Here is a 27,411-nt window from a genome sequence, read left to right as displayed (position 1 = left end):
GCGTCCTGAATGGGGTACAGTAGTCTGGAAAGGTTGAGAAGCACTGGGCTAGGCATTGGGCATCTCGGTGCCTTTTTAAAACCACCAGACAGGCCAACTCTCATGAACTGATTGTGAGAGATGTGATTTCTGAGTAAAATTAAACCTCACTCATGATCACACGATGGAGTTCTAAAAGTGAGGCTTAGTTTTACGTAGAAATCCTGTCAGCTGCCCGGGGCATGAAGGGGCCTCCCGCTGTCAGCCCTGGGGCAGCTGCTCCCCTGCCGTCCTAGGAAGTGGAAGAAGGGACCCTACTGCAGCCCCCCCATCAGGCCTGGGGAGGGTGAAGAACCCTTAAGGAGCAGAGGTGAGGCTGGGGGCAGCTGAAGTGAGGAGAGTGGGGGCTGATGGTGTGGAGGGACTGTATGGATGGAGGGTTCTGAGCAGATGGGGCAGTGCTTGGGGGTGAACTAAGGGCGGTGGGGGGACGATGGAGTAGGCGGGGCTGAACTGGTGGGGTGGTCATGACGGGGCTGAGGAACTGAAATGAAGGAGGCTGAATGGTGGGGACAGAACTGATGGGGGTTTGGGGGACAGGATTAATTGCTGGGCAGGGCAGACTTGGGGATGAGAGCTTCTTCAGCAGGGGCCAAAAATCATCATATCCAGTACAGGAGGGAGAGTGGGCCACGCTAATTGTCACATGTGCACACCCCAGGGATGAGCCGGGGGAGTTCAAACATCAAGAGACTGGCCTAAAAAACACAACATAATTTATTTTTTTAAACAGTGTGATTTTTGGGGCCAATCCCCATGATTTTTGAACTCTTGAAAGTTGGCAGTACTGAACCACGGCCCTGGGCAGGGAGTGCTGAGATGATCTGGCCGGGGAGAGGAGGAAAAAAAAAAAGTTCCACTGGTGATCACTTTCTTATAGCACTTAACCCCTCTCCTTCCCTGGCCTCCCACTCTGACATGACCCAGCCTGCCTCCGGCCTCTCCCTTTATAGCCGGGAGCATAGTGTAAGGGCAGGGAACTCCTGGCGGCTGCTTCAGCAGATCTCACTGAGCATGTTCATATCACTCCAGCATGCTCAACAGCCAGCAAAGTTGCCAGCTGGGGAAAGCAGGAAGAGTTTGTCACACTGATCAGTATTGCGCTGGTAAGTAACTCTCTATACTGCAGAAATCTGGAGTTAAGGGGCTGAGAAACCCCCAAGGGCCTCAGGTGAGGGTGAACCCTGCTCCACAAGGAAACATTGGACTGCAAAGTAATCCAGGGTAAAGTCACCCCAAAACTTAGCCACGAGGCCTTTTCCACCTAGCCTTTCTGCTGCCCTTGATTGTTTCCCTTCTCTTGCCTGAGACAGTTTGTTAAAGAGTCAGTAAAAACCCATTTCGGACTCCACTCAAACCTGATCTGGGTGAGGGCTGATGATTTCAAATCAATCCCCTGCAGTGTTACAGTGAGTCCCCTTTCCCCTGCGCCATAAAAGGAGTTTTCCTTTTCCTGACACTAGCATGTGATTCCTGAATATTTCCTCCCCTTCCCACTGTAGCATTTGGCCCCACTCACTGCAATAGAGGGACGTTGCAACTACCCATCAAAAAAGCACTGGATTTAAACGGGGCATTCAGCTGAAACAGTTCATAATATGCCATGAAATTCAAACTGTGTGATTAAACACAAATCCCCTTGATTCATTGTCTCTTGAAGATGGGAATGCCCTGAGGCTCCTGGAACCGCTGAGACGTTTCTCCCAGACACGTGAGGTAGGAGCAAGATTTTTTTTCTTTTTCTTTTTTTAATCCTTCAGTTTGTGAGTTTTTCCTGTGTGTGCATGTCAGGCCCGAGCGCTGATGTCAGGGCACTGGGATCTTGTTCGTACCCTGGGTGAGAATCCAGGCATCACGTGCAGAACCCGTTCTAAGTCCTCCACAAAACTGAGGGCCCAGATATGGGGCTTCAGGGAGGGGAGGAGGCTCTGCTGTAGGAACTCTGCTCCCCACCCCCTAGCACGGTGGCCAGGGCCGTCCCTAGACATTGTGGTGTCTTACGCACTCCCCTGCGGGGGGGGGGCGGCCCCAGACCTCCGATGGGGGTGCATCCCAGGCCTCTGTGGGGGGGGGAGGCTGCGCCCAAGGGCTTTGGAAGAGAGGAGCAGCTAGTGCAGGAAGGCAGCAGGGGGTTGGGCCCACCCCCACACTCACGGGGCAGCGGGAAGTGGAGCGACCCAGCCCCAGCCTGCTCCGCTGTGCTCTCCCAGGCTTGGGGAGAAAGGGGGGAACCTCCCCCCAGCACTCACCGGTGGCATGGCTGGGAGCCGGTGTAGCGTAACGGGCTGGGGCTTTCCACTTCCCACTGCACAGTGAGTACAGGGCGGGCTGACCCCTGCTGCAGTCCCCTGGGATGCATAGCTCCGGGAATGGGGTTTGAGGGGCAAGGGGCGGTGTGGGGGCAGGGCTGGGGCGGAGCAGGGGCGGGGGCTGAGGGGAAGTGGTGGGCCAGGGGTGGAGGCAGCTTTCCTGGGCCCTGCTGTGCGCAGCCCACGAGGGGCCGGCTCAGCCGTCCAGGGGATAGGGCTGGCCGCTGGAGGTGGATGCAGCACGCAGCTGCGTAGGGCACCAGGAAATGTGGGGCAATTTGGTGCCCCACATTTCCTGGTGCCCTACGCAGCTGCATAGTTTGCGTATGGGTAAGGACAGCCCTGACAGTGGTAGGGGTCTCCAATAGCACCAGCCATTGTGTGAGGGCTTTAGCCATTAACTGTAGTCCAGAGTCTGAGGAAGAAGTTGCTACAGGGGGGCTGCACTGGGGTCCTAGGCCCTGGCCACACAGTGGAAGTTAATTTCACCTCCCCAAAGTTTGCCCATTTACTTGAGATTCACGCTCACTGGGCATCTTTGTATCACTCTTGCTAACAGATGATTAATATTCGTGCCCCTCTCTGGGAGATTGTGAGGATTCATTAGAGTCCATTATGTACTTTTAACCTTAGAATCATAGGACTGGAAGGGACCTCGAGAGGTCCTCTAGTCCAGTCCCCTGCGCTCAAGGCAGGACCAAGCATTCTCAGACCGTCCCTGACAGGTGCTTGTCCCACTTACTCTTCAAACTCTCGTTTATTTTTCTGGAACTGTTGGTCCTGGCTCCATCACGAGGGTTGAGTTCTGAAATGTAGTAAATGAAGGCGAAAGTTCCTCTTTGCTTTCTAAGTACAGGTCCTTTCAGTGAGAAACTTTCCCCTTTCCGCAATGATTAATTATTCCTCTGTGTCAAGTAAACTCTGTTCTGGTTTAATGGCGATGAGGCAGGCAAATGGTGAAGGCAGGAGAATGTTTATTTATGAAGACAGATCCTTTCTAGGGATAATTTGAACGTACATCACAGGGCTAATAGTCAAGGTGATGTTTCCTCTCAGGTCACTTGGCCCATCGCAAGCAGGCAGCATGTGCAACTCTGGTTAGAATCCCTGACCCTCCAGCTAGGGATCTACTGTGAAATGGCCCATGACTCGCCACATATCCCCAACCTGCCCTTTCCCTCCATGTCCCTTACAGGCGAAAACGGACGCCGAGAGGCAGAAGATTGTATCTGTATTCACGCAGCTGCGCCAGTTTCTGGAGGACAAAGAGCGACTCCCGCTGGCCCAGTTGGAAAAGTTGGACAAGGAGATTAGGAAGAGCCAGGATGAAAACGCCACCAGAGTGACCAAGGAGATACCACGTCTCAGAGAGCTGATTGGCGAGATGGAGGAGACGTGCCGGCAGCCAGCCAGCAAATTCCTGCAGGTGAGACTGAGTTAGGGACCCCCCAGATCCCTGCACAGGTGTCATGACAACTGAGTCCAGGAGTCGGTAACTCAATCGGTGCATTGCTGCAATGGGAATTATGCCTTTGGAGAGTTACAGACTCCTAGATGTTCGAGATGGAAATGCCCCCTTCTCTCAGACACTCCATGGCCCTGGGGCCAGAGCAGGGTTGCTCTCACTAGCTCACTTTCTTTGGTTTTGTGCAGCCAAAGTTCAAAACTCCCAGGGGTTGTGGCTTCCACCGTTTTCCCCTTGGGAGATGATTCACTAGCCAGATACTTCTCAGAGTCAGGAATTTCGCCCTGATATTCAGCCACAACTTTCCCTTGTGTAGTTTCTTCCCCCTGCTCCTCATTCTATATCCACGTATCACACTTGGCAATTCCTGCCCCTCCTTGGTCTCTGGATTCTGCATGGCAGCAGGCTGGGATATTTGAGAGCTCTGGGCTGTGTCTGCAGGAATGTGCAGCATACGTGCTGACTTTTATTTTTCCCAGGGGGTGCTCCAACCCCGCTCTGCCCCAAGGCCCCGCCCTCACTCTGCCTCTTTCTGCTCCATCCCCTCCCCCCGAGGCCCCCGCTTGCTGCTCTCCGCCCTCCCCTAGCTGCCAAACAGCTGATTGGCAGCACCGCTGAACTGCTGAGCACCCACCCTTTTTTGTTTTTTCTATGGGTGCTTGAGCCCCGAAGCACCCACGGAGTTGTGCCTAAGACGGGCAGGACTAGGGAGGTGGGGAAGATGAGGGTGGGGGAACAAAATTACTGGGGTTATGGGGGTGAGGGTGGGAGGAGGAGATATTGTTTCTCTTCCTTGAGCGAAAGACCTGAGCTTTATAAACAGCAGGGTGCCCTGGTCTGGTCACAAACTCTCCACGCTCGTTCATGACCATGAGAGGAGCACGAAGAGTTAAAGAGTTTTTCAATATGGGCATGAGAGAGAGAGAGAGAAAGGACCCTTCCCGTGAGAATGCTCCTGCACATTCATGCTCCCAATACCATCTCTGTGGCTTTCATTTTCCACAAATAACTGCAAAAACCAACTTGGGCTCAGGCGCCAGGTTCCTCATTTGCCCGGGGGCGCTCGACCCCTGCTGTGCCCCAGGCCTGCCCCCTCCCCCGAGCACGCTTACCCCTCCCCTCGGTGCCTCCTGCACACCGCTGATGCACGGAGGGAGGGAGGCCCTGGGAGGGGGAGGAATTGATTGGCGGGGCCACCCAGGGGTGGGAGGTGCTTGGAGGAGGGGGAGGAGTGCTGCTGGTGAGTACTGAACATCCACTATTTTATTTTTCCTGGGTGCTCTAGCCCCAGAGCACCCACGGAGTCAGCAGCTATGCACTTGGGGAAAAAATATTTATGAATAAACCGGTCCTAGGTCCCCATCTGCACTGTGCTGAATTCAGAGCGAGCCCCCTCCAGAGCAGGAGGGGCCCTCGACATGTGGGACTGAGCTTCCTTTTTCTTTATCATCCCTCTAGGACATCAGAAGCACCTTGAGCAGGTACATGGCTCCTCCCTGCTTTACAGCACCGGGAAAGGACTTGGCTGCTATGTTCAAACCCCGTCTCCCCAGGGCACCACAGCATAGCGCGTAGGGCTGGGTCACATTCAGCTACAAATCTTGGTTGAATTTAACATCTGGAGGTTCTCACCCTTTGACACGACACTCTGGAATTATCCATCCTGCGGGAAAGATTCTGAACCTAAAGTATTTCCTAGAGATTTCACATCCCCGGGGGACTGGCTGCCTCAGGGTTCTGGGGATGGAATACGGGCCTTTCACCACTAGGGCACAGGATAAAATCCCACTCGGGTCAGCGATCATCAAGAGTCTTTACTGCTTGAGGACTGTTTCACTAACAACCAATTATGATGTCACTAAACGAAATACAAGAATGTGAAATGTTCTCTCCAGGTGTGAGAAGGGGAAGTTCCAGCAGCCAGTGGAGAAGTCTTTGGAGCTGGAAAAAAGACTCGGAGAGTTGTCTCAGAATAATATTGCTCTAACGGAAATTCTGAAGAAGTTCAAAGGTACCAAGATGGGCTCGAGGAGGGTAAAGTGGGATGAGTCTAGAGACTGTGGGAGAAGATGGGCTCTGACCAGCTGGTTCATAATTAAATTATGAATCAATTTAATAAGAAAAGTGAAGCAGACAACCTGAGCAAATCCAGCAAGGCCCCAAGCGTCAAGATAGCTCACGTTGAGTCATTCGATCACCTTTGGTAAATTATTAAAGTCCAGGTTTTAGCAAAATGGCCTAATTTTTGGAACCTCAGTTGATCTCGTCCAGCTGCAGAACTGCAGGGCATGTACTGCAGAACTTCTATCCTCCACAGCTGCAGGTGGAGTCCGTGGGAGCTGCAGGTGCTCAACTCCTATGTGAAGCAGGCCCCAGGTGCCTAAAGTTCGGCACCCAAAATGTAGACCCTCAATTAAAGGCCACTGTTGAAATTGGGACCCAGCCCATCCATGTGCTCCGGCCCTGTGTGCCAGCTAGTTTGGGCCAAAGGGGCTGTAGGACTGATGCAAACCCCTCTCCCACCCCAAGGGAATCCCTCCAGTACAGAAGCCACTTGTTCCTGCTCCACAGCAGCTGCTGGCACAAGTAGTGTGCCTGGCATGGAGTGGAGTTGGTGAGGGCATGCTGTTCACAGGGAGTGGGTGGACCAGGATAAAGAGGTGTTGTCAGGATGAAGATGTTTCTCTAGTACTTTTCTAGCTGGCAAAGCCCCATAGAGGTCGCTCAGCTGACATGAGGAGGCAAATCTGGCTGGATTTCAGGACTTCCCTGTGCCAAGTTTTGGATTTGCCACTGAATAGGGAAGACCCAACCTGCCTCCCCTCTATCCCTTTGCCAGTGCAGGGGTGAATCTGGCCCATTGAGCTGAACCTTGTCCTGTCTCAGTTCCTGCATTTGTAAAAGGATACCATCATTTTTTGCATTTCAGTCTATCCAGGGCGAAGACCCCATCTGTGCCTGAGCTCAGTAGAGACACTGAGTAAACAGACCTAACGTTTACAACAAAGGGCTCTGATCCTGCAAATTCTTAACCTCCCATTAATGTCAAAGTGTGGCAAGTCACTTCCATGCTAAAGTCTTTGCAGGATCTGGGTCTAGATTAGGACGAAATGCAGCAGGTGAATGTGACACACTAGCTGGGGTCTGGGGTTGGGAAGGAGAGGATGATGGAACCGTCAAGCTTTCTTACAGTTAATATCTCCTGGGGTGTGGTGAGGGTTAAAAGAAGTGGATTCTGTTGATCTGAGAGGCCAGGAGGAAAGAGAAGGTCTGAGATTAGCTTTTACTACAGACCTGAGTGTGTGTCTGCCCCTCTCTGTCTGTTTCTCTCTCGCTATTAAACCAAAGTTATGTCAGTCAGAGTGGGGGTTGTAGAGAGATGTTTGTGGAAGATTTTAATTTAGAGACACTCCCTCATAGGGAGCAGTATTATGAATACAGGAATTTAGAGATGTGCCCTGGAAGCTGGGGTTGAGAACACAGTGTAGCTGTATACAGCAATCGGGGGCGCCGGAAGAGGGGAAGCTGGGGCCCATGGCCATAAGGGCGAGCGATGGGGGCAGAGAGGCACGAGTGGAGGCGGGGTCTTGTGGAGAAGAGGTGGAGCAGGGGCAGGGCTTCAGGGAGAATGGGCAGCGCGAGAGTGGGGGCTCGGGAAGTAGGGGCGGTGTGTAGCCCAGTGGGCTATCTTGCCTTCATTATATTTTGCTTTGCAATATATTTAGCAGTAATGCAAGGAACCTACAGGCTTGTATCCTGTAAGACGTTAGCTTTAGCAAGTTAGCATAAGGCTTGAGGCCTGTGCCCTTTGCACAGATAAATGGCCAACGGAAACCCCCAAATATTGGGGAGCTGAAAATAGAGTGTTTAAGGGGAAGTTTTGACCACGGGTACATGGTTTTAACTGCAGAAGTGTCCTGGCAATGAACTGACATGTGTAACAGGTACATGAGCTACATTTACAGATACCTAACCGCTAACGGGCCATGATAATGAACTGACATATATGATAATAAGTTGAGAAGGCATGGGATGCATTGTCCTAAGGATGGGGGTTTCACGACCACCACTCCCAAGAGGTGGAGATGGGTAGTCGGGGACTCCTTCCTCAGGGGGACGGAGTCATTCATCTGCCGTCCAGACCGAGAGACTCAAGAAGTGTGCAGCTTGCCTGGAGCTAGAATTCAGGATGTGAGAGTGTCTGCCGAGACAGATCAAGCCCTTAGACCGCTACTCCTTCCTGCTTCTCCACGTGGGCACCAATGATACTGCCAAGAATGGCCTTGAGCAGGTCACTGCAGACTACTTGGGCTCTGGGAAGAAGGATAAAGGAGTTTGAGGTGCAAGTTGTATTCTTCTCCATCCTCCCTGTTAAAGGAAAAGGCCTATGTAGGGACCATCAAATTGTGGAGTTAAATGCACAGTTGCGCAGGTGGTATCGGAGAGAGGGCTTTGGATTCCTCGACCATGGGATGTTGTTCCAGGAAGAAGAATTGCTAGGAAGAGATGGGATCCACCTAACAAAGAGAGGGAAGAGTATCTTTGCAGGCAAGCTTATTAATCTAGTGAGGAGGGCTTTAAATTAGGTTTGCCGGGGGACTGACCTAAGCCCAGACATAAGTGGAGAAGTGGGATGCCGGGAGGAACACGAGGAGGAGGGTGCAACAGGGGAGGCCTCCTGATTCATACTGTGAAAGTAGAGCAATCGGCTAGTTATCTTAGGTGCCTGTACACGAATGCAAGAAGCCTGGGAAACGAGCAGGAAGAATTGGAATTCTTGGCACAGTCAAGGAACTATGTGATTGGAATAACAGAGACTTGGTGGTGTAACTTGCATGACCGGAGCACTTGTCATGGATGGGTTCAGGAAGGACAGGCAGGGGAGAAAAGGTGGAGGAGTTGCATTGTATGTAAGAGAGCGGTATGATTGCTCAGAGCTCCAGTATGAAACTGGAGAAAAGCCTGTTGAGAGTCTTTGGGTTAAGTTTAGAGGTGAGAGCAATAAGGGTGATGTCGTGGTAGACCATGGTAGATGTGGTGCTGTAGACCACCAGACCAGGAGGTTGAGGTAGACGAGGCTTTCTTCAGACAACGGCAGAAGTTTCCAGATCACAGGCCCTGGTTTTCATGGGGGACTTCAATCACCCTGTCATCTGCTGGGAGAGCAACACAGCAATGCACAGACAATCCAGGAAGTTTTTGGAGGCTGTTGGAGACAACTTCCTGGTGCAAGTGCTGGAGGAACCAACTAGGTTCCTCTTGACCTGCTGCTCACAAACAGAAAAGAACTGATAGGAGAAGTAGAAGTGGGTGGTAACCTGGGAAGCCATGACCATGAGATGGTCAACTTCAGGATCCTGACAAAAGAAAGAAAGGAGAGCAGCAGAATATGGAACCTGGACTTCAGAAAAGCAGACTTTGATGGGCAGGATCCCCTGGGAGGCTAATATGAGGGGGAAAGGAGTCCAAGAGAGCTGTCTGTATTTTAAAGAAGCCTTACTGAGGGCACAAGAACAAACCATCTCGATGTATAGAAGGAATAGCAAATATGGCAGGTGACCAGCTTGGCTTTACAGAGAAATCTTTGGTGAGCTTAAACACAAAAAGGAAGCTTGCAAGAAGTGGAAACTTGGACAGGTGACTAGGGAGGAGTATAAAAATATTGCTCAAGCATGCAGGGGTGTAATCAGGAAGAACAAAGCATAATTGGAGTTGCAGCTAGCAAGGGATGTGAAGGGTAACAAGACCGATTTCTACAGGTATGTTAGCAACAAGAAGAAGGTCAGAGAAAGTGTGGGACCTTTACTGAATCAGGGAGGCAACCTAGTGACAGATGATGTGGAAAAAGCTGAAGTATTCAATGCTTTTTTTGCCTCAGTCTTCACAAACAAGGTCAGCTCCCAGACTGCTGCAATGGGCAACACAGTATGGGGAGGAGGTGAGCAGCCCTCAGTGGTGAAAGAACAAGTTAAGGACATTTTAGAAAAGCTGGACATGCACAAGTCCATGTGTCTGGATCTAATGCATTTGAGGGTGTTGAGGGAGTTGTCTGTTGTGATTGCAGAGCCATTGGCCATTATCTTTGAAAACTCGTGGCAATCAGGGGAGATTCCAGACTATTGGGAAAAGGTAAATATAGTGCCCATCCTTAAAAAAGGGAAGAAGGAGAATCTGGGGAACTACAGACCATCAGCCTCACCTCAGTCCCTGGAAAAATCATGGAGCAGGTCCTCAAGGAATCCATTTTGAAGCACTTGGAGGAGAAGAAGGTGATCAGGAACAGTCAACATGGATTCACCAAGGGCAAGTAATGCCTGACCAACCTGATTGCCTTCTATGATGAGATAACTGGCTCTGTGAATATGGGGAAAGTGGTGGACGTGATATATCTGGACTTTAGCAAAGCTTTTGATACCGTCTCCCATAGTATTCTTGCCAGCAAGTTTTAAAAAGTATGGATTGGATGAATGAACTATAATGTGGGTATTGAAAGCTGACTAGATCGTTGGGCTCAACGGGTGTTGATCAATAGTTCAATGTCTAGTTGGCAGCCGGTATCAAGCGGAGTGCCCTAGAGGTCAGTCCTGGGGCCAATTTTGTTCAACATCTTCATTAATGATCTGGATGATGGGATAGATTGCACCCTCAGCAAGTTTGCAGATGACACTAAGATGTGGGGAGAGGTAGATATGCTGGAGGGTAGGGATAGGATCCAGAGTGATCTAGACAAAATGGAGGATTGGGCCAAAAGAAAGTTGAGATTCAACAAGGACAAGTGCGGAGTCCTGCACATAGGACGGAAGAATCCCATGCATTGCTACAGGCTGGGAACCAACTGGCTAAGCGGCAGTTCTGCAGAAAATGACCTGGGGATTACAGTGGACGAGAAGTTGGATATAAGTCAGCAGTGTGCCCTTGTTGCCAAGAAGGCTAATGGCATATTGGGCTGCATTAGTAGGAGTGTTGCCAGCAGATTGAGGAAAGTGATGATTCCCCTCTATTCAAAACTGGTGAGGCCACACTTGTAGTATTGCATCCAATTTTGGGGCCCCCACTATAGAAAGGATGTGGATAAATTGGAGAGAATCCAGCAGAGGGCAATGCAAATGATTAGGGGGCTGGGGCACATGACTTATGAGGAGAGGTTGAGGGAACCGGAGTTATTTAGAAAGCAGAAGAGAAGAGTGAGGCGGGATTTGATAGCAGCCTTCAAGTACCTGAAGGGGGGGGCCAAAGGGGATGGAGCTCAGCTGTTCTCAGTGGTGCAGATGACAGAACAAGGAGCAATGGTCTCAAGTTGCAGTGGGGGAGGTCTAGGTTGGATATTAGGGAAAAACTATTTCACTGGGAGGGTGGTGAAGCACTGGAATGGGTTACCTAGGGCGGTGGTGGAATCTCCGTCTTTAGAGGTTTTTAAGGCCCGGCTTGATAAAGCCCTGGCTGGGATGATTCAGTTGGTGTTGGTCCTGCTTTGAGCAGGGGATTGGACTAGATGTCCTCCTGAGGTCTCTTCTAACCCTAATTTTCTATGATATATGAGCCTATGTACCAAAAACAGACTCCAACTTGAAACTGGAATTAATTTGCAAACTGGACACCATCAAATTAGGCCTGAATAAAGACTGGGAGTGGTTGGGTCATTACAAAACCTAAACCTAATTTTCCCCTACTGTTACTCACACCTTCTTGTCAACTGTTTGAAATGGGCCACTCTCATTACCACTACAAAAGTGATTTTTCCTCCCTTGGTATCCTCCTGTTAATTGAATTGTCTCATTAGACTCACCTCACACTTGGTAAGGCAACTCCCATCTTTTCATGCATTTATACCTGCTCCTGTATTTTCCACTCCATGCAACTGATGAAGTGGGTTCTAGCCCACAAAAGCTTATGCCCAAATAATGTGTTAGTCTCTAAGGTGCCACAAGGACTCCTCGTTGTTTTTTCCTATAGAAAAAAGACATTAGTAAGATGAGGAAATACAAATAAGGAAAAGGGGAAAATCCCCTACTCAATATAGTGGCGTCAGAATAACATATTGTAAAAGTTGCATCCCAGCCTACGGGCAGTAGGAGAAGGAGATGTAGTTCTTGGGAGGTGCCAGAATGATGTCCACGGGTGATGTTGAGGAAGGTGATGGTAATGAGGAAGATGATGGCTACATGTCAGGTTGTTCTGCAGGGGATGGTGTGAGTATATGGATGTGCAGATGGACATTCAGTAGTACCTCTATCTCCCTTACTGAGTTGGGGGGTTTGTGACTGAACTAAATGTATTAATCAGCATTATTTGTAAATAGAGAGGAGTTCCTATACTGTGAGTGTCGCAGCTGTGCACATCGGGGTTTCCAACTATATAATAATTTGAATCGTACTGGGCCTGATCTTGGGACAAGATCCTGCTAACCCTCAAAGTGATAAGTGGAGATTCTTAAGTAATTTATATAGTTTATAGATTGGGTTACAGATTGGGCAGGGCCTTGGGGAGAAGGAGCGGTGCAAGGGTGGGGGCTCAGGGAGAAGGGGGGCAGGGTCACGGTTTGGTCACCAGTGCCCCCCACCCACACTTTTAGGGAGTGTCCTCCACTCCTGACAGCAGGACACCCCTGAAGCTCTCTAGGTTGTTTTAATAAAAGCTTTATTCCTTTCTCATGCACCGGTGTGTTGTTTAATGAACTCCAAGATCGTTACAGAGGTGTTGTTTCAGACATGAAAACATGCCATCTCATCTCTTCTCTCCCTTCCCCCTCCAGACACTCTGCCATCTGAACTGGAGAAAAGAAGAAGGGAATCCCTAGGATCGCACAGATGGGGTGAAATTGCTGGTGGAGATCGTCTTCAAGTGAAGACAGAAATCCCATCGAGACACTTTCATGAACGCAGAGCTAAAGTTACCAAACCAAACTAACGCTGCTCATGCCACATGTCCCATTCACAAATAAAATAGAGAATTGTAAATACTAAGGCAACCCTAAGCTCAAGTCCCATGAACAATCCTGACACCAACCTTAATACTTAATACTTAATAAAATGCATCCGATGAAGTGAGCTGTAGCTCACGAAAGCTTATGCTCTAATAAATTTGTTAGTCTCTAAGGTGCCACAAGTACTCCTTTTCTTTTTGCGAATACAGACTAACACGGCTGCTACTCTGAAACCAACCTTAATACTGAATCCATGCCCACGCCAAGGAACAGAAACACTTTCACAAACCTGCATCTGAACACTTTCCTTTGACTCCAGGGTAGGGTTGCTGTCACAAAGTCCCCGGGCGATACTCTGGATCTGCTCCTCACGAACCCAGGCAGGACTCTGGTGAGGTCTCCTCTCTGTGAGCAGACTATTTTCAGGGCAAGAAGCTCACACAGCTTCCACCTTCCTGGGTCTGATCTCGGAGCATTCAGCATCCTCTGCCCTTCTGTGCGCTTCCCTCAGTGAGTCCACCCAGGCGGGGTCCTGGGGAAGCAAGATGGTCCTGCCCCCCAACTTCATAGTCAGATGTGACTCTTAGCCGGCCAGTAAAATAGAGGTTTTTTAGATGACAGGAACATGGTCTAAAACAGAGCTTGTAGGTACAGAGAACAGGACCCCTCAGCTGGGTGCATTTTGGGGAGCAGTGAGCCAGACAACCACATCTGCACTTCACTCCTCCTCCCCAGCCAGCCCCAAACTGACTCCCCCTCCAGCCCCTCCTCCTCTGGGCTTTGTCCCTTTCCTGGGCCAGGAGGTCACCTGTTTCCTTTGTTCTCCAACCCTCTAGCTCTCACCTTGCAGGGGGGAAGGGCCCAAGCCATCAGTTGCCAGGAGACAGAGTGTCAGCCATTTATGTACCCTGGCCCTTTGCTCTGCAACAATTACACTCCCTTATTCCACCACCTATAGACTTTAGAAATGCATCGGGGAAACTGAGGCACCCCTACAATATTCAGAGGAAACATTAAGAACAGTCCCACTTCGTCACAGTTGCCAATTTTGTAATACTTAAAAATTAACCTCTCCTGCCCCGCCTCTTCCCCCCAAAGCCCCACCCCACCTCTTCCTCCTGAGTTCCCTCCCTGGGATCCAGGACTGTCCCATCCAGCACCAGGCTGCTGGGAAGTGTTAGAAATGGTCCCAGCCTCCCCCAGGGCCAAGCTCTGCTCCAAATGCTCTGATTCTCTCTCTCCCCAGTGAATATGACTTTGGATCCGGACATGGCTCATCCCGAACTCATCATGTCGGAGGATTGCAAAAGTGTGAGATGGGGATTCACAGAGGAGGATCTAACCGACAATCCGGAGTGATTTGACATTTTGCCCTGTGTGCTGGGCTGTGCGGGATTCACCGCGGGGAGATATTGCTGGGAGGTGGAAGTGGGCGATACTGGGCAGTGGGGGTGGCCAGAGAGTCTGTGAGGAGGAAGGGATGGATCAGCCATAGCCCTAAGGAGGGGATCTGGGCTGTGGAGTGGTGTGGAGATCAATACCAGGCTCTTATGTCCCCTGAGACCCCCCTGCCCCTGAGCCAGGTCCCCAGCAGGATCCGGGTTTCTCTGGACTGTGAACAGGGGCAGGTGACATTTTTTGATGCTGAGAACCAGGGTCCGATCACTTTCCCGTCCGCCTCTTTCCCTGGGGGGAGAATCCAACCCTGGCTCTGGAGGGGGAGATCCCAGCTCAGAATGTGGCCCTAAGACACAAAGGGGAAATATCCCCCCCACCCGGGGACCCTGAAATCAGCCTCTCTAGCCTCAGATGTCCTCATCTCCATGACCTCAGCACCTCCGTGAGGGACAATAGATCATCAAACTATTGAGAGGAAGCAGCGATGGAGATGGAGATGGAGATGGAGATGTCAGTTTTTCCCCCTATGGACTGTGTAGCCTATTTCTCGCTGTCCTCCATAGTCAGGAAGACTCTGGGATCCCAGCTCAGACATTGAGACACTGGGGAATAGCCCACCAGGAATTAAAAGATGGGTTTCTTTAGCCACCATCATCCTAGTCTCCATGACCTTGGAGGACTCCTGTCTCCCCATTCTCCTGGCCCCTCCTATCTCTCACCCCCTGGAAGCTCATCCCTCTCCTTGCCAGCACTAGGAGTGGGAAGAGGGTGGGTGAAGAACCACTGAAGCTGCAGGAAGTGCAGAGGGGCCCTGAGGGACAGGGGCCGATGTGGAGGTTGCAAGGCAGTGTGGGGCAGAATTGCATGAGTGCAAACCTCAAGAGATCAACAATTGTGAGACTGCCCTATAAAGCATGAGTTTTTAATAAATATATGTTTTTGCGTCCGTCTTTTGACTATTTATCTGCCCTCTCCTCTCCTGCTAGTGTTTGTGGGATAATTTCAGGTTACAAAGTTAAACTTTAATGGACAGGCACATGCATGTCTCTCCCTGGCTGTTCTGATGGAATTCCCGTTTCCTTGCTTCCTAAATTAGGGGACCTGCCATCCACCCCCCAATATGGTCTTGACTCTTTACCTTCTTAGGCGAAGTCTGTCTTCACAAAACACCACGGCAGCACTGCTGTAGTGCTTCCAGTGTAGACGCTCACTCCAGCGATAGGAAGGGTTTTCCCATCACTGTAGTTAATCCACCTTCCAGAGAGGTGGGAAGCTAGGTCCACAGAAGAATTCTTCCACGGATCTATGCTGGGGATTAGATCTTCTTAGCTGCATCACTCAGGGGTGTCAGAGTAGCAGCCGTGTTAGTCTGTATTCGCAAAAAGAAAAGAAGTACTTGTGGCACCTTAGAGACTAACAAATTTATTTGAGCATAAGCTTCCGTGAGCTACAGCTCACTTCATCAGATACATTTGGTGGAAAATACAGTGGGGAGATTTATATACACACACAGAGAACATGAAACAATGGGTTTTATCATACACACTGTAAGGAGAGTGATCACTTAAGATGAGCCATCACCAGCAGCAGGGGGGGAAAGGAGGAAAACCTTTCATGGTGCCAAGCAAGGTAGGCTATTTCCAGCAGTTAACAAGAACATCTGAGGAACAGTGGGGGGTAGGGTGGGGGGGGAGAAATAACATGGGGAAATAGTTTTACTTTGTGTAATGACTCATCCATTCCCAGTCTCTATTCAAGCCTAAGTTAATTGTATCTAGTTTGCAAATTAATTCCAATTCAGCAGTCTCTCGTTGGAGTCTGTTTTTGAAGCTTTTTTGTTGAAGGATAGCCACCCTCAGGTCTGTAATCGAGTGACCGGAGAAATTGAAGTGTTCTCCGACTGGTTTTTGAATGTTATAATACTTGACGTCTGATTTGTGTCCATTTATTCTTTTACGTAGAGACTGTCCAGTTTGACCAATGTACATGGCAGAGGGACATTGCTGGCACATGATGGCATATATCACATTGGTAGATGCGCAGGTGAACGAGCCTCTGATAGTGTGGCTGATGTAATTAGGTCCTATGATGGTGTCCCCTGAATAGATATGTGGACAGAGTTGGCAACAGGCTTTGTTGCAAGGATAGGTTCCTGGGTTAGTGGTTCTGTTGTGTGGTGTGTGGTTGCTGGTGAGTATTTGCTTCAGGTTGGGGGGCTCTCTGTAAGCAAGGACTGGCCTGTCTCCCAAGATCTGTGAGAGTGATGGGTCGTCCTTCAGGATAGGCTGTAGATCCTTGATGATGCGTTGGAGAGGTTTTAGTTGGGGGCTGAAGGTGATGTTGGCTAGTGGCGTTCTGTTATTTTCTTTGTTGGGCCTGTCCTGTAGTAGGTGACTTCTGGGTACTCTTCTGGCTCTGTCAATCTGTTTTTTCACTTCAGCAGGTGGGTACTGTAGTTGTAAGAATGCATGATAGAGATCTTGTAGGTGTTTGTCTCTGTCTGAGGGGTTGGAGCAAATGCGGTTATATCGTAGAGCTTGGCTGTAGACAATGGATCGTGTGGTATGATCTGGATGAAAGCTAGAGGCATGTAGGTAGGAATAGCGGTCAGTCGGTTTCCGATATAGGGTGGTGTTTATGTGACCATCGTGTATTAGCACCGTAGTGTCCAGAAAGTGGATCTCTTGTGTGGACTGGTCCAGGGTGAGGTTGATGGTGGGATGGAAATTGTTGAAATCATGGTGGAATTCCTCAAGGGCTTCTTTTCCATGGGTCCAGATGATGAAGATGTCATCAATGTAGCGCAAGTAGAGTAGGGGCATTAGGAGACAAGAGCTGAGGAAACATTGTTCTAAGTCAGCCATAAAAATGTTAGCATACTGTGGGGCCATGCGGGTACCCATCGCAGTGCCGCTGATTTGAAGGTATACATTGTCACCAAATGTGAAATAGTTATGGGTGAGGACAAAGTCACAAAGTTCAGCCACCAGGTTAGCCGTGACATTATCGGGGATACTGTTCCTGACGGCTTGTAGTCCATCTTTGTGTGGAATGTTGGTGTAGAGGGCTTCTACATCCATAGTGGCCAGGATGGTGTTTTTAGGAAGATCACCGATAGATTGTAGTTTCCTTAGGAAGTCAGTGGTGTCTCGAAGATAGCTGGGAGTGCTGGTAATGTAGGGCCTGAGGAGGGAGTCTACATAGCCAGACAATCCTGCTGTCAGGGTGCCAATGCCTGAGATGATGGGGCGTCCAGGATTTCCAGGTTTATGGATCTTGGGTAGCAGATAGAATACCCCAGGTCGGGGTTCTAGGGGTGTGTCTGTACGGATTTGTTCTTGTGCTTTTTCAGGGAGTTTCTTGAGCAAATGCTGTATTTTCTTTTGGTAACTCTCAGTGGGATCAGAGGGTAATGGCTTGTTTTGGGATCTGAGTTACCCAGGAAAGAATTTTCTGTAGTATCTGGCTGGTGAATCTTGCCCATATGCTCAGGGTTTAGCTGATTGCCATATTTGGGGTCGGGAAGGAATTTTCCTCCAGGGCAGATTGGAGAGGCCCTGGAGGTTTTTCGCCTTCCTCTGTAGCATGGGGCATGGGTGACTTGAGGGAGGCTTCTCTGCTCCTTGAAGTCTTTAAACCATGATTTGAGGACTTCAATAGCTCAGACATAGGTGAGGTTTTTCGTAGGAGTGGGTGGGTGAGATTCTGTGGCCTGCGCTGTGCAGGAGGTCGGACTAGATGATCAGAATGGTCCCTTCTGACCTTAGTATCTATGAATCTATGAAAGTGGTGTTGGAGAGCTGGCTAAGTAGCCTCTTGTTCATATTCCGACTTATTCATGATGATGACAGCACCTCCTTTGTCAGCCTTTTTGATTATGATGTCAGAGTTGTTTCTGAGGCTGTGGATGGCATTGTGTTCTGCACGGCTGAGTTTATGGGGCAAGTGATGCTGCTTTTCCACAATTTCAGCCCGTGCACATCGGCGGAAGCACTCTATGTAGAAGTCTAGTCTGCTGTTTCGACCTTCAGGAGGAGTCCACCCAAAATCCTTCTTTTTGTAGTGTTTTAGTGACTCAAGGGTGTGGGTTTTTCAGTCCTAATCAACATAGTTGCATTGAGCTAACATTTTAGTACAGACATGGCCTAAGCCAACTCTACTGACAGCACAGCTCCCTAGTGTAGATGCCTCCTGACAAAAAGGGTTTTGTTCTCTCTGCAAACTAATGCCACCAGCCCAAAGTTGGGTATGCCACCAAAAGCCCTTTTCCATCAACAAAGGTGTGTCGATCGATTACTGGAGGTTTTATCAGCGTAGCAATGTCAGTCAAGGACGTGGGTTCTTTCCCCACCCCAACCAACTCACCTATGCCAATGTAACTTTTCACTGTAGGCCCGTCCTTAGTTTATCTTTGAGAAGAGAAAAGATGGATGGTAAACAGTGTGAGAACCACTGACCTCATCAATGCCTCATGATTCTCACTCGCACATAGAATGTGTAGTGCTTGGTAGGGTTGATGAGTGTGTACATATTGATGAGTTAGATGTAAATACACATATAGTACTTGGTAGGGTTGGTGAGTTATATATATATTATGAAAGAACTTGACATCTACTCCTGCTTTCTGAAAGCAGCTGCAGAAGAACATGGGTCAGGGCAAGGGGTAGCCAACAAAAATGAGGATTGTACATTATATGCAACAGCAGGAGAGAAAGATGCTTTCTCGCTATTGGTGCCAGTGCTAGCCCAGTGGGGGACCTAAATAGGAATACCCCCCCATATTTAAACAGGCACGTTCTTATCATAAAAAGTGAATAGGGAGCCCCCCTGAACTAAGTAATTGTTTAGTCTGTTTATGGCTAGGGCCAGCTCTGGGCATTACGTCGGAGTCAATTCCTAAGTTCAGGTAGTACTGCAGTAAAAGAACACATGACATATTCACAAACCCCTGTTGACTTGTAGATGGGAAGGGTGGAACTGGTGTGGGGACTGGGGAGGCAGAATTAATTGCTGGACAGGGGGACAAGCAGATTTGCGGGTGGCAGGGACACAGAACTAATTAATGGGGGGGGGGTTGTTTGAGGAGAAGCTAGAAGCCCTGCAGCAGCTGGAAGTGATTTGTACCAATCTGAGCCACTGGATCTCATTGGGGTCTCCCAACTACTGCTCCTGCTGCAGGAGCCAAAATCACCTTCCCTTATAGCTATGGGGGAGAGTTGACAACAATCATACATGAGCTGGGCACAGAGGGGGCTTTAATGAAGGTGCCCTCCCCCCTGCACAGACCCACTCTGCTCGGGGAGCAGCAGCTGCTCCGTTCGGGCTCCCAGATGCTAAAGGAGGAGACAGCAGCAGCTTGTGACTTAGGCCAAAAAACAGAGGCAGATGGAGCGCAGCCTCCTCCCTCGGAGCAGGGACCAGACACAACAGCTACTGAATCAACCCTCCCCCACACACACTCCCCTCCCCGCCAGACCCCCAACCCTGGAGCGATCCCGTGCAGCCAGGGCTGCATTAAGGCACTGGCAATTTAGGACCCAGTTTGCGTATGTGTGTGTGTGAGGGGGCTCAGAGAAGCTGCCCTTGTCTAGACGGGTAGAGGCAGGGTCTGGGGCGGGGGGGCTGCAGCGCGGTGGGTTGATCGCTAGGACCCAGGAGCGGCTCGGGGGCGGCGCTGGGGGGAGCGATCGCGGGGCTCAGGCCCGGCCGCGGGAAGTGACTCGCAGCCGCTGCGGCGACTCTGGCTCCCGGCGAGATCCCCGAGCCCCGGCGGCTGGTGCTGGGAGCCCGGAGCCCTGGCTGCAGCCGGGAGAGGGGAATCTCCAGCCGGGCCCTTCCCGCGGCTCCCCGGGAGCCTCCCCCAGGGCAGAGCCCCCAGCCCGGCCAGGGCCCCCTTCCCGGCCCGGCCCCTGCCCCGGGGGGGCCCGCTCGGAGGGAAGGTAAGAGAGACCCGCCCCCCGTCACCCCCGGGCTGCAGGGGGAGGGTTTGGCCCCAGGCTGCTCCCCGCGGAGCTGGCTGCGATTCCCTGCCCCGGGGCCCGGAAAGCTGCCGCCAGCTCCCGGGGTGTGCGGGGCGGGGGGAGCCCGGCCGGGCCGGGGGCTGGGATAGAGACGCGGGGGGCAGACGGGAGTGGGAGCCGGGGTCACCCGCTGCCCCTCCCAATCTGGTGCTTTGTGTTCCCAGCCCCTGGCCGCGCTGGTGTGAACGGAGGCTGCTGCTCAGTGAGATCTGCCGGCACCGCCCTGGCCCCCCTTGGGCTGACAAGCAGCTCCCGGCTGTTCCTGGGGGCGGAGGGACAGAATCTGGACAGGGGCCAAACTGAATGAACGGGGGGGGGGGTGCAACAGCTTGGGGAAGGAGAGAGGCTCATAGTCCAAATCAAGGACTGGGGGTAGGAGCCGGGTACAGGCACTGCCAGACAGAGCAGAGGGGGAAACCCGGAGAGGGGATAAAAGTCCCACCAGATTGGGGAGAGCCAGGTGCAGTGATTGCAAAACTAGGGAGGGGGACGCAGAGGGGCTTTTCCTGCCCCCCTTTTGCAGGATTTTACCTCCTGTTTCCCAGGGCTGTAACCTTAAAGGCTATGGGCATAGGGCCCCTCTCCCTTCCTCTTTATGGTGTATCCTAGGCAGATTGACTCTTCCTGGACAAGAGGCAGGGGAATGGGAAATGACAGAGGGGATTGGCCCTGCAGATGATGGATTATCCCCACAGAGCTAGAGAAGAGCCCGTAACCAACCTCCTCCCCCCACCCAGTTTTGCAGTCTGCAGTCTGGGCTCAGTGTTGCAGAAATAACACTGCAAAGAGCCTTCCAAGATGGCCTCCGACTCCTTTAAAGACCCTGTTTAATCGATATTCGAGACAAAGGGCTTGGGGGAAGGGGGAGGCATTGAGAAACTCAGTTCTGCTTTATTATATCAAAGGAAGAAAGAAAATCAACCCCCACCCTTCTTCCACCCAATGCTCGGTGCCCAGCACCCCACATTTCAGCCCCAGCCCAGCCCACTGTTGGTCCCGGTTCCTGCAGGCACCAGACACAGAGCGACCTTTTAAGGCTGGGAGAAAAATGCCACTAATCCATGTGAGACGCTGGGATCCCATCACAAAAGCAGGCACAGAAAACTCAGGGAGCTTGGGTGAACGGGAGCCAGAGAGGAAGGTGACTTTAGGGTCAGCAGCTCCTGTGCCAGCTCAGCTTTGATTCCCCTGGGGGACATCCCCGGCACAGTCCCCATTGTCCCCAGCCAATGCTGTGGCCACTGGGGACGGGGCGAGCCACTGCGCTGTGTCAGGCTCCTCATCTTCCTCTGAACTCGGCAATCCAGATCAGTCTGGTGTCAGGGCTGGCTAGGCCTGTAGACATCCCCACCTTCCTGCTCAGCTCTGCTCAGCCTCGGCCTCTCAGGAATGGAGGAATAAGTCCCCCGCCTCTAAATCCACTGATGGTGTCATTCAGAGCCCTTTGTAATGTAAGGCAGTGACTCTCAACCTTTCCCAGCCACTGTACCCCTGGCAGGAATCTGATTTCTCTTGCCTACCCCCAGGTCAATAACGACTTGCTTACAAAATCAGACATAAAAATACAAAAGTGTCACAGCCACTATTACTGAAAAATTGCTTCCTTTCTCATTTTTACCAGATAATTATAAAAGAAATCAACTGGAATATAAATATTGTTCTTATATTTCAGTGTATAGTCTATAGAGCAGTATAAACAGGTCATTGTCTGTCTGAAATTTTAGTTTGTCCTGACTTTGCTAGTGCTTTTTATGGAGCCTGTTGTAAAACTAGGCAAATATCTAGATGAGTTGATGTACCCCCTGCAAGATGTCTGTGTACCCCCAGGGGTAAGTGTACCCCTGGTTGAGAACCGCTGATTTAAAGAGGGTTTCTCCCAACATTCACAGGATATTTCCGGTCTCTCTCATTATTTGGCTCTGTTATTGATGAAAGTTTTAACATCATCACAGAGAAAGAAAGCTAAACTAGCATCCTTCCTATCAGCAAATAATCTGCGCATGGCAAAAAGATGCCCACAGCTACTTTTACCAATAGATGGCAACTGGGATTTATCCTCAGGATGATCACCCCCGCTGTGGGATTCATTAAATTCCCTCTCCAGGTCCCGTTTCGTTCCCGGCCCTTGAGAGTCTGCTTTAGGATCCAAGAAATCAGAACGTGGTTCCTAAGCATGGCGAGCAGAGAACACTGTGGAATACGAACAATCTGGGAGTGGTAGGGACAGAGCGGGGAGTGGACGAACGCTCCAACGCTGGGACAGACGCCTTGGTGTCGAAGGCAGACCCTGATGCTGAGGCAGAAGGAAGGAATCCCTCGGACTCACCCCCATCGTGCTCAAATAAACCAGAGATTGAAATAGATCCTTTTACGCTCCCTGCTCCAGTTCTTTTAGACTCTGTTTTATTCCATTTATACAAACGAGAAAGGGCAGAGAAAATAAATGTTTTTCAGCACAACCCCAACTCAACGGGACAATAATCAGGGATGAGACAATCTGCCCCAAAGGGGAAACTTAGCAGCTCTGACATTCACTCTGCTAAAGGGTGTGGGGGGCAGAGCAGGCTAAATGAGATGCTCACTGTCGATCTGGACTAGGAAAAGTGGTGGAGGGTCAGAGGGAAATGTGCGAGTTAACCCAACCACTTTTCCCAGTCGGAACAAACCCAGTTTCCTGCTGAAGCAGAGGTAGGATCCCTCAGGCCTCTGGGCCTCTCACAAAAGGCACTGTGGGATTTAGTCCCTCTCAGCAGTGCTGTCTGAATGCAGAGGGGACAGGGAAAAAGGCCAGAGGGGGTGAGTGATAAGGGTCTTATTTGTGATCCCCAAATGTTCAATAGCCCCGGCACCCTGCTCCTTTTGATTCCCAGCTCCACCAGCCCCACCCATTCAATCCCCCCGTTCTCTGCCCAGCATCCTCCCTCCTGATCCCTTAGCATTTAAGCCCTCAGAGCCCAGTGCCCTGGGGGATCTGGGGAGGGGAGGAGTTACCAGCCCCCAGGGACACTCCCCCTGCAGGGAACAGCGCCAGATAAGTGAGGGAGCCCAGCCCAGGGGCTGGTGGAAGATAGGGGGTGGGGACAGCTATCTAGAGTGAAGGTGGGGTCTGGCACAAGTGCCCTTCTCCTCATCTCTAAAGAAGGGGATCCCATCTGGGAGGGGAAGGGGGAGGGGGGAACTTCAGCCAGGCAGATGGAACGGCTGAAGGAGTTTCTCTCTCCCTTTCCCAAAATGTGGCCCATCAGCTCAGCAACCTGGGCTGCAGTGGGAGGAGGGGCTGATGGGGGCTTCTCCTCCTCTGCTGGGGTTGGAAACAGGACCCCAGCAGAGTGTTTTTTGGAGTTAATGCTCTATTTGGTTGCATGGGGCAGTTCTGCCCTCTGCGGTCTTAATCTCTCTGCGGACTCAGGCAGATCTTGCTGCACCAGTTATGGTTGGGTCTCAGTTTCAAGTTGTCCGCTGCAAACATGAGGGCTTGAAACTTACTCCAGGGTGGTTTTATGTAATTAGTTATTTTATTTATGGAAAGCAAAGTGCTGATCTAATCAGATGACTCCAGAAGGTGGGGCATTATTGTCTTCTCTACTTTTCCTATTCCCTGATTTTGACTCCTTTTCTTGTAATCTGCTGTAGATAAAGTTTTACTCCCTTAAATTATTTTAAAATGTTATTTTTATTCGTCTGAGCACTTCATCATTAACGTCGTTAACATTGTGCCGATGGATGTTATTGTGCTATTTAATTTATATTTTTAATAGCAAATAATCATAGGAAATATTAATAGTTACTAGTAGCTTCAGCAAAGAGATTTCACAGCGTTTCTAGTATAATATTTCCTGTTTGTATTGCAATCTTGTAACTGACAGTTTTCCGTTCTAAATTTTTGTTCTTTTTTTCTGTTTTTGATTACGTTCATTCTTTGGGATCTTTTGAGTTCGAGGCTGACTGATTTCCTGGGCTGGTGTCAAAACTGCTTCAGCAAAAAGAACGAGGAGTACTTGTGGCACCTTAGAGACTAACAAATTTATTTGAGCATAAGCTTTCATGGGCTAAAACCCACTTCATTGGATGCATGAAGTGGAAAATACAGTACGAAGATATATATACACACACATTCAGAGAACATGAAAAAATGGGTGTTGCCATACACACTATAATGAGAGTGATCAATTAAGGTGAGCTATTATCATCAGGAGAAAAAAAACCTTTTGTAGTGATAATCAAGATGGCCCATTTCCAACAGTTGACAAGAAGGTGTGAATAGCAGTAGGGGGGAAAAATAAGCATGGGAAAATAGTTTTTCTTTGTGTAATGACCCATCCACTCCCAGTCTTTATTCAAGCCTAATTTAAAGGTCCAGTTTGCAAATTAATTCCAATTCAGCAGTCTCTCGTTAGAGTCTGTTTCTGAAGTTTTTTTGTTGTAATATTGCGACTTTTAGGTCTGTAATCGAGTGACCAGGGAGATTGAATTGTTCTCCAACTGGTTTTTGAATGTTATAATTCTTGACGTCTGATTTGTGTCCATTTATTCTTTTACGTAGAGACTGTCTGGTTTGGCCAATGTCCAAGGCAGAGGGGCATTGCTGGCACATGATGGCATATATCACATTGGTAGATGTGCAGGTGAAAGAGCCTCTGATAGTGTGGCTGACGTGATTAGGCCCTATGATGGTGTCCTCTGAATAGATATGTGGACAGAGCTGGCAACGGGCTTTGTTGCAAGAATAGGTTCCTGGGTTAGTGTTTTTGTTGTGTGGAGTGTGGTTGCTGGTGAGTATTTTCTTCAGGTTGGGGGGGCTGTCTGTAAGCAAGGACTGGCCTGTCTCCCAAGATCTGTGAGAGTGCGGGATCATCCTTCAGGATAGGTTGTAGATCCTTGATGTTGCACTGGAGAGGTTTTAGTTGGGGGCTGAAGGTGATGGCTAGTGGCGTTCTGTTACTTTCTTTGTTGGGCCTGTCCTGTAGTAGGTGACTTCTGGGTACTTTTCTGGCTCTGTCAATCTGTTTCCTCACTGCAGCAGGTGGGTATTGTAGTTGTAAGAATGCTTGATAGAGATTTTGTAGGTGTTTGTCTGGTGCCACAAGTACTCCTCGTTCTTTTTGCTGATATAGACTAACATGGCAACCACTCTGAAAACTGCTTCAGTTTCCTTAGATCCACCAGTGGGGATTGCCTTAATCCACTGTTATTTTCCATTGTGCTTTTTCACATGTCACCACTTGTGTGTAGAAAGAACTTGGTTCTCCAATGTTCATGGAAGGCCAGAATTTTAAAAGTTGACAGCCACTAGATCCTTATAAAAATCCCACAAGGCACCTAAATCCTCTTTAAAAACTGTCCCTTAGGGCATTTGTATAAAATCCTTCTCCAAAGGAAATTTCTACTATACTTTTTACTAAATATACAACCCCAAGATGGATTGAGAATCACAAGAACTGAAAACTCATGTTATACCCCCAAAAGTCATGAAATTAAAATAAATAAATAAATAAATGTATTTTTTATTCTTTTTGTTTGCCTGTCCGTGCCTTTAGGGTGCATTCATACTTTTGCTGTTAGTTCTCCCAAAGGACCCATATATCTAAAGTGGTTGTACAATCCTGTAACATTTGATGCCATTTTGCACATCCGGTAACGTGATTTCTCCCATTTTCTAATTGACAATTTATGTGAGTAACCCCCCATCCTGCACACACTGAAGTACAAACTTTACTCTTCTATGACTTCATTTATTGCAGATATAAGTGGCAATTTTTCTACTGATTTCTTTATGCTTCCAATTGTCTGTTTTAATTTCATAGCCTTGTATGTGTGCTACCTAGTTTGTTATGATACGTTTCAGGGATGTTCTTCGTTCTGACAAGTTTACTGATTTGTACTGCCTATATCAAAGATTTTTTTGACTTTTTAAAAAAATTATCCTGTTTCTCCTCAGGTGGCGGGAATAGTACTGACCTCACTTAGTTTGCCTTTTGGTGAAACCAAAGTGCCTTGCCTCCATTATGTTTTTGCAGTGGGATAGCTAATGCATATTCGTTAAAAACACCCATTGTCTTAGCACTGCAGATACAGTGACTATAATGTTGACTATGATGTTAAATGGGTTTGCGGGCTGAAAACTCTGATACGGATTGTGTGGCTACTCCTCCTGCTCCTTTGACAGGGGTTGCATCTGAATGTCTGCACCCATTTGTGTGGGTGTCCTGGAAAACCAGTTAAAGCATTTAAAACTAAAGGAATTAGTGGGGGTTCCCCCCCCTCCCAATTTCCCTTCTTTTTACTTATTCATGGCTTGTCTACATGCTGTGACACTGCAGGTGTGAAGTTAATGCAAATAACTTACAGATGTTCTCATTAAGAAGTAAGGTTTATGCTCAAATAAATTTGTTAGTCTCTAAGGTGCCACAAGTTCTCCTTTTCTTTTTGCAAATACAGACTAACACGGCTGCTACTCTGAAACCTTACTTCTTAATGAGAACATCTGTAAGTTATTTGCAATAACTTCACACCTGCGGTGTCACAGCATGTAGACAAGCCATGAATAAGTAAAAAGAAGGGAAATTGGGAGGGGGGGAGCCCCCACTAATTCCTTTAGTTTTAAATGCTTTAACTGGTTTTCCAGGACACCCACACAAATGGGTGCAGACATTCAGATGCAACCCCTGTCAAAGGAGCAGGAGGAGTAGCCACACGATCCGTATCAGAGTTTTCAGCCTGCAAACCCATTTAGCGTCATAGTCAACATTATAGTCACTGGTTTCAGAGTAGCAGCCGTGTTAGTCTGTATTCGCAAAAAGAAAAGGAGTACTTGTGGCACCTTAGAGACTAACAAATTTATTAGAGCATAAGCTTTTGTGAGCTACAGCTCACTTCATCGGATTATAGTCACTGTATCTGCAGTGCTAAGACAATGGGTGTTTTTAACTAATATGCATTAGCTATCCCACTGCAAAAACATAATGGAGGCAAGGCACTTTGGTTTCACCAAAAGGCAAACTAAGTGAGGTCAGCGCTATTCCCGCCACCTGAGGAGAAACAGGATAATTTTTTTAAAAAGTCAAAAAAATCTTTGATATAGGCAGTACAAATCAGTAAACTTGTCAGAACGAAGAACATCCCTGAAAGTATCATAACAAACTAGATGCATCTGATGAAGTGATCTGTAGCTTACGAAAGCTTATGCTCAAATAAATTTGATAGTCTCTAAGGTGCCACAAGTACTCCTTTTCTTTTTAAGAAGTAAGGTGGCCTTAA

At 49.2% G+C, this 27,411-nt stretch overlaps 4 protein-coding genes across 7 annotated transcripts in view; 2 read left to right on the top strand and 2 right to left on the bottom strand.

The window, feature by feature from the left end:
* Positions 1-27,411, bottom strand: part of LOC119842642 (zinc finger protein 239-like) — a 1,225,455-nt gene that overhangs the window by 250,504 nt on the left and 947,540 nt on the right. The gene's annotated exons all lie outside the window — the stretch shown is intronic.
* The window catches only part of LOC119843367 (zinc finger protein 664-like), a 1,158,238-nt gene that overhangs the window by 332,153 nt on the left and 798,674 nt on the right, over positions 1-27,411 (bottom strand). The window lies entirely within an intron of this gene.
* Positions 1,013-15,034, top strand: LOC119843332 (E3 ubiquitin-protein ligase TRIM7-like). The gene is made up of 7 exons (XM_043497111.1): positions 1,013-1,145; positions 1,700-1,755; positions 3,544-3,774; positions 5,272-5,294; positions 5,709-5,824; positions 12,566-12,625; positions 13,983-15,034. The coding sequence occupies exons 1-7, from the start codon at positions 1,073-1,075 to the stop codon at positions 14,093-14,095; spliced, it is 672 nt and encodes a 223-aa protein (XP_043353046.1). The 5' UTR covers positions 1,013-1,072; the 3' UTR covers positions 14,096-15,034.
* Positions 19,815-27,411, top strand: part of LOC119843295 (zinc finger protein 585A-like) — a 63,500-nt gene continuing 55,903 nt past the window's right edge. The window contains exon 1 of the mRNA XM_043496671.1: positions 19,815-20,073. The gene's annotated coding sequence lies outside the window, so the exon portion shown is untranslated. The remainder of the gene's footprint in view (positions 20,074-27,411) is intronic.

Source organism: Dermochelys coriacea, chromosome 14, assembly GCF_009764565.3.
Source record: "Dermochelys coriacea isolate rDerCor1 chromosome 14, rDerCor1.pri.v4, whole genome shotgun sequence".
In the NCBI taxonomy this organism is placed as follows: domain Eukaryota; kingdom Metazoa; phylum Chordata; order Testudines; family Dermochelyidae; genus Dermochelys; species Dermochelys coriacea.
This window is presented reverse-complemented; position numbering and strand designations above follow the sequence as displayed.

Excerpts from the sequence above, each read along its gene's own strand:
- LOC119843332 (XM_043497111.1), top strand. The coding sequence starts at position 1,073 with ATGCTCAACAGCCAGCAAAGTTGCCAGCTGGGGAAAGCAGGAAGAGTT. Across the intron at positions 3,775-5,271 it reads CAGCCAGCAAATTCCTGCAG|GACATCAGAAGCACCTTGAG; the intron begins GTGAGACTGAGT and ends TCATCCCTCTAG. Across the intron at positions 5,295-5,708 it reads ATCAGAAGCACCTTGAGCAG|GTGTGAGAAGGGGAAGTTCC; the intron begins GTACATGGCTCC and ends TGTTCTCTCCAG.